The 6814-nt window shown below is 40.6% G+C and overlaps 1 protein-coding gene across 1 annotated transcript; it reads left to right on the top strand.

The window, feature by feature from the left end:
- Nucleotides 1–353: 353 nt before the first annotated feature.
- LOC148401226 (janus kinase and microtubule-interacting protein 3-like) lies at nt 354–1424 on the top strand. Its single transcript, XM_088369392.1, has 2 exons — nt 354–711; nt 791–1424. Exons 1-2 carry the CDS (start codon nt 499–501, stop codon nt 905–907), a joined length of 330 nt encoding a protein of 109 aa, XP_088225518.1. The 5' UTR covers nt 354–498; the 3' UTR covers nt 908–1424.
- Nucleotides 1425–6814: the final 5390 nt, after the last annotated feature.

Raw genomic sequence — 6814 nt, 5'->3', positions numbered from 1 at the left:
GAGTGGCGCTCCCCCGTCTTGAAGTTTCTGCAAGTCCGTTTCCCAGACGGCCTCAGCCCTTTGCAGATCTACTGCGAGGCCGAGGGCGTGAGCGTACGTAAGGCGTCCCTCGCAACCCTAACCTTAACCCGAGGTCCCAGAACACCATACATTGCTCCTTGCGCCTTTCCCCCGGACATCGTCATCAGTGATCTGATGAAGAAGCTGGACATCCTGGGCTATAACGCCGTAAGTGTATGTCGAACTCCTTATGTTCGCACTCCACGAGACTCGGCGGCTCAAATGTGACTTTTGGAAGGCTTTGCGCTGAAAGAAGCTTGTTGACGCTGTGCCTTTGGGCTCTTCTATGTTCTGCAAGCAGAAGGGCTACCTGGATGAAGAGTTGGACTTCAGGAAGTGTTCCATGGACCAGGCTCATAAGGTAAGCCGCCCTCAAATCTCCCGCCGGACCACTGATGGACGAGGATTGCGGCCCAGAGGATCCTGGAGCTGGAGGCCATGTTGTGCGAGGCGCTACCGCAGCGGGACTGCCCCGCCACGGACGGCGAAAAAGCCAGCCACGCTGGCGTGAATGACGTGCTGACGGCGGATCAGAGAGAAGAGCTTAGGAGCGCCGTGGACCAATGGAAGCGAGCCCTGATGTGCGAGTTGAGGGAGCGCGACGCTTGCATCCTCCAAGAGAGAATGGATCTGCTGCACAGCGCGCAACAGGTAAGGGCCCAAAGCCAGCCCGGCACTTACTTGCACGCTTACTGGCTTTTGAATGCCACTTTCCATTTGTCCGTCCTAGAGGAACAAAGAGCTGAAAGAATTCATCGAAGCTCAGAAGAGACAAATCAAACAATTGGAGGAGAAGTTTCTGTTTCTCTTTCTATTCTTCTCCTTGGCCTTCATTCTGTGGCCCTAACACCAGCTGGTGAGTGAGCTCCAGCGGCACCGCACTCGACACCTCCGATACACTGCCAGCCGGTCTCAGACGTTGGCAGACGCTCCGATGCCAACGTATACCCCCCGCCACGGTGACAGAGGCACCGCGTCACACCGGCGCTCATCCAATCAGAAGGCAGGAAAAGCAAATTCACATGCAGGGCACTTTTGAACCAGAAGAGAGCGCCACAAAAAACGGACGGACGGCGAAAAAGCCAGCCACGCTGGCGTGAATGACGTGCTGACGGCGGATCAGAGTGCGTGTTGGCTTCACTTGAGTTCAATTTGGTATTTTGGTCAAAAGCGCATGTGGTGAAATTCCACAAAGTAGGATGGGCAAACACATTTCTTTAAACTATGAGTGTCAATTGGGCTCTCGAAATGGCAGGGAAAAGATGCACAGCAAAACGAAAATACGTAGATGAACACAGGACGTTTTAATCAGAGTGGGAAAGTTTCTATTTTTTGTTGAACGTGATGGCAAACCATTCTGCCTGATATGTCAGACCTCAGCGCATTTCAAAGATTCAAATCTTCAGCGCCATGCACTTCAGCTCACTCCATGCTAACATTGATCAGGCGTCGAACCCGCAACATCATGCTTAAGAGGTGGCCATGCTAACCAGTGCGCCATTATGTCAACGCATAATAACTAAGTCTACTGATCAAAACAGCGGTTACTATATGACGTCGCTACGTCGTGGTCACGTGACGCAGACAAGACGTCAATGGACGTGGGCAGAGTTAACTTGTTTAAAAGGGAGTGGGCAGAAGAAATATTTAATTTATTTAAATCTATTTTGAGTGCACACCATTATGCCAATGCATAACAACTGTAAATCTACTAAACAAAACAGCGGTTGCTATATGACATCTGCCACGTCGTGGTCACGTGACATACGTGACGTCGATGGGCGTAACTTTCGCCGGAATTCAAATCCGCGGGGAGAGTTAACTTGTTTAAAAGAGAGTGGGCAGAAGAATTATTTAATTTATTTAAATCTATTTGGTGTGTGCGCCATTATGTCAATGCATAACAACTGTAAGTCTACTAAACAAAACAGCGGTTGCTATATGACGTCTGCCACGTCGTGGTCACGTGACGCGGACGTGACGTCGACGCCTACTTTACATCCCACCGATCACAGGACCCCTCGGCTGCATAACCGTGCCCCCTTCCCAACCAATCGGATTTGCTATACGCGAAAACGACGCCAATGGAAAGAGCTTCCGCCCAAATTTAAATCCGTGGGCGTGGCTCGCAGCAGGAAGTAGGAAAATGGCGGCGATGTTGACAAAGACACAGCGGATGGTAACATACGACTAACAAGAGAAATATTTTTATTTTCTGCTCGCAACTGGACCGTCCAGAGCGTACACGGTAAGTACAACTCATCGTTTTTAAAAAGAAGTACTTTTGTTGCCCTGAAAAGCGAGTGAGCGTGGCGTTTGTGGGGGACGTCGAATTTCGACGATTCTTTCTGGTCAACGGTTGTAAATGATTGTGTTGATTAAAAAAGAAAACTTGATGTAACTCTACTTTTAACTGCCGTTTCAGATAGATTTGGAATTGCATCACATCCAATTTTGCCTAGAGCGTACACGGTAAGTAACACTCGTTGTGTTTAAGGAGATTTACGTTTGTAATAGCAGAAGTGTAGCCGCGTTGCGTTGTACGTGTGAATGTTGGTCCAGGCGAAATGTTAATGTTTAATTTCATTCCTTTAGGTTCCACGGTGTTTGTTGGCTGCAAGTTTTCCACTGCAAGAAGAGGCTCATATCATTGACCAGGAGCGAGCTACAATGGTGAGTAGCCATAACATTTATGTTTAACACTTCCTATTTCATGTCTAACAGTACTTGATTTAACAAATAACCATAAATAAATACAGTGTGGGCACTGAAGTTAACATATGTGATTATACTGCCTAATCTGTCACCGAGTAGATTGTTGCAAAGTAATATAAGATCCAAAGTTGTAATTCAGAATAGTTTTCAAAAGAAGGCCATTAGAATTATATACAAGTCTGATTACCCTGAACAAGCTATTAATTAAATCACAAATTCTTCAATTCAAAGATTTGGTAGATTATCAGACAAATAATGTCTAACAGTAATTGATTTAACACATCACGATAAGTAGATTGAGTGTGGGCACTCTCAAGTTAACATATATGATTATACTGCCTAATCTGTTACAGAGTATGTTGTTGCCAAGTAATGTAGAATAGATCCAAAGTAGTAATCCAGAATAGTTTTGAAGAGGCCATTAGAATAATAAACAAATCTGATTACCTTGAACATAATAACAAGCTAAGTGTTTAATATGTCCTATGAAGTCAAAATTGGGCACCATCATGTGGTGAAATTTGGAATTGCATCACATCCAATTTTGCCTGGGAACAAACAGATTAAATAAATCTTAGTTTTGAATAAGCCACTCCTTCTCAAACAAGTAAACTCTGCCCATTTCGCGCAGTAGATGTTCTGTTAATATCTAGTATTTATACAAAGTCATAATTTAAATTGCTTTCAACCTTCATTCATCGGTTCAACCAACATTACTCGCTCTTATTACCAACTTGTATTGATTTAACTAAGCGTTTAATACTTCCTATCAGGTCTCAAGGCAAGATTTGGCAAAATACAGTTTCAGCAAATCCAATTTGGCCAGGGAACAAAAATAGATTAAATAAACTAAATAAGTCTTCTTCCCATTAAATAAATCAGAAAAGTCTGTCTTGTAACCAGTCCTCTTCAAACAAGTAAAGTCTGCCCATTTTGTGCCGTAGATTTTGTGTCTATGCCTAGTATTTAAACAAAATCATAATTTAAACGACTTCTTTCCTTCATTCACTTTGGAAATTTGGAATTGCAGCAAATCGAATTTTGCCAGGGAACAAAAATAGATCAATCAAACTAAATAAGTCTTCTTCCCATTAAATAAATTAAAAAAGTCTGTCTTGTAACCAGTCCTTTTCAAACAAGTAAAGTCTGCCCATTTTGTGCCGTCGATTTTGTGTTTATGCCTAGTATTTATACAAAATCATAATTTAAAGGACTTCATTCCTTCATTCACTTTGGAAATTTGGAATTGCAGCACATCAAATTTTGCCTGGGAAGAAAAGTAGATTAAATAAATTTAATAAGTCTTACTACTTCCCATTAAATAAATTAAATACGTCTTACTTGTTTCCACTCCTTTTCAAAACAGTAGTTTAAAACGAGGGCCCTTCACTCAATCTTTAACCTCAACCCCGCACGTTGTGTTGTATCTGTGAATGTTGGTTGTGGCCAAATGATAGTTTTCTTTCATTCGTTTAGGTTCCAAGAAAACTTGATGTAACTCTACTTTTAACTGCCGTTTCAGATAAGCGGGTATTACGTCGCAGTCATGTGCCGCGGATATGACGTAATTGCCCGAACCTCCGCCAAAATTCAAATCTGTTGGCGCGATGGCCGTGAGCCACTGAGCAGCGACGATTATCAACAGAAATATCTTTATTTTCTGCTTGCAACTGGACCGTCTAGAGCGTACACGGTAAGTAACACTCATTGTGTTTAAGGAGATTTACGTTTGTAATAGCAGAAGTGTAGCCGCGTTGCGTTGTACGTGTGAAAATTGGTCGAGGCGAAATGTTAATGTTTAATTTCATTCCTTTAGGTTCCACGGTGTTTGTTGGCTGCAAGTTTTCCACTGCAAGAAGAGGCTCGTATCATTGACCAGGAGCGAGCTACAATGGTGAGTAGCCATAACATTTATGTTAAACACTTCCTATTTCATGTCTAACAGTACTTGATTTAACAAATAACCATAAATTAATACAGTGTGGGCACTGAAGTTAACATATGTGATTATACTGCCTAATCTGTCACCGAGTAGATTGTTGCAAAGTAATATAAGATCCAAAGTTGTAATTCAGAATAGTTTTCAAAAGAAGGCCATTAGAATTATATACAAGTCTGATTACCCTGAACATAACAACAAGCTATTAATTAAATCACAAATTCTTCAATTCAAAGATTTGGTAGATTATCAGACAAATAATGTCTAACAGTAATTGATTTAACACATCACGATAAGTAGATTGAGTGTGGGCACTCTCAAGTTAACATATATGATTATACTGCCTAATCTGTTACAGAGTATGTTGTTGCCAAGTAATGTAGAATAGATCCAAAGTAGTAATCCAGAATAGTTTTGAAGAGGCCATTAGAATAATAAACAAATCTGATTACCTTGAACATAATAACAAGCTAAGTGTTTAATATGTCCAATGAAGTCAAAATTGGGCACCATCATGTGGTGAAATTTGGAATTGCATCACATCCAATTTTGCCTGGGAACAAACAGATTAAATAAATCTTAGTTTTGAATAAGCCACTCCTTCTCAAACAAGTAAACTCTGCCCATTTCGCGCAGTAGATGTTCTGTTAATATCTAGTATTTATACAAAGTCATAATTTAAATTGCTTTCAACCTTCATTCATCGGTTCAACCAACATTACTCGCTCTTATTACCAACTTGTATTGATTTAACTAAGCGTTTAATACTTCCTATCAGGTCTCAAGGCAAGATTTGGCAAAATACAGTTTCAGCAAATCCAATTTTGCCAGGGAACAAAAATAGATTAAATAAACTAAATAAGTCTTCTTCCCATTAAATAAATCAGAAAAGTCTGTCTTGTAACCAGTCCTCTTCAAACAAGTAAAGTCTGCCCATTTTGTGCCGTAGATTTTGTGTCTATGCCTAGTATTTAAACAAAATCATAATTTAAACGACTTCTTTCCTTCATTCACTTTGGAAATTTGGAATTGCAGCAAATCGAATTTTGCCAGGGAACAAAAATAGATCAATTAAACTAAATAAGTCTTCTTCCCATTAAATAAATTAAAAAAGTCTGTCTTGTAACCAGTCCTTTTCAAACAAGTAAAGTCTGCCCATTTTGTGCCGTCGATTTTGTGTTAATGCCTAGTATTTATACAAAATCATAATTTAAAGGACTTCATTCCTTCATTCACTTTGGAAATTTGGAATTGCAGCACATCAAATTTTGCCTGGGAAGAAAAGTAGATTAAATAAATTTAATAAGTCTTACTACTTCCCATTAAATAAATTAAATACGTCTTACTTGTTCCCACTCCTTTTCAAAACAGTAGTTTAAAACGAGGGCCCTTCACTCAATCTTTAACCTCAACCCCGCACGTTGTGTTGTATCTGTGAATGTTGGTTGTGGCCAAATGATAGTTTTCTTTCATTCGTTTAGGTTCCAAGAAAACTTGATGTAACTCTACTTTTAACTGCCGTTTCAGATAAGCGGGTATTACGTCGCAGTCATGTGCCGCGGATATGACGTAATTGCCCGAACCTCCGCCAAAATTCAAATCTGTTGGCGCGATGGCCGTGAGCCACTGAGCAGCGACGATTATCAACAGAAATATCTTTATTTTCTGCTTGCAACTGGACCGTCTAGAGCGTACACGGTAAGTAACACTCATTGTGTTTAAGGAGATTTACGTTTGTAATAGCAGAAGTGTAGCCGCGTTGCGTTGTACGTGTGAAAATTGGTCGAGGCGAAATGTTAATGTTTAATTTCATTCCTTTAGGTTCCACGGTGTTTGTTGGCTGCAAGTTTTCCACTGCAAGAAGAGGCTCGTATCATTGACCAGGAGCGAGCTACAATGGTGAGTAGCCATAACATTTATGTTAAACACTTCCTATTTCATGTCTAACAGTACTTGATTTAACAAATAACCATAAATTAATACAGTGTGGGCACTGAAGTTAACATATGTGATTATACTGCCTAATCTGTCACGGAGTAGATTGTTGCAAAGTAATATAAGATCCAAAGTTGTAATTCAGAATAGTTTTCAAAAGAAGGC

This window comes from Syngnathus floridae, chromosome 2, assembly GCF_059516105.1.
Source record: "Syngnathus floridae isolate MCC-2025c chromosome 2, RoL_Sflo_1.0, whole genome shotgun sequence".
Classification (NCBI taxonomy): Eukaryota; Metazoa; Chordata; class Actinopteri; order Syngnathiformes; family Syngnathidae; genus Syngnathus; species Syngnathus floridae.
The sequence above is the reverse complement of the archived record's forward strand: the minus strand, read 5'-3'. Positions and strand labels throughout refer to the sequence as shown.

Bases quoted from the DNA above. Each gene is read 5' to 3' on its own strand.
- LOC148401226 (XM_088369392.1), top strand. From the start codon at position 499: ATGTTGTGCGAGGCGCTACCGCAGCGGGACTGCCCCGCCACGGACGGC. The intron at 712-790 runs GTAAGGGCCCAA...TGTCCGTCCTAG, and splicing joins TGCTGCACAGCGCGCAACAG to AGGAACAAAGAGCTGAAAGA.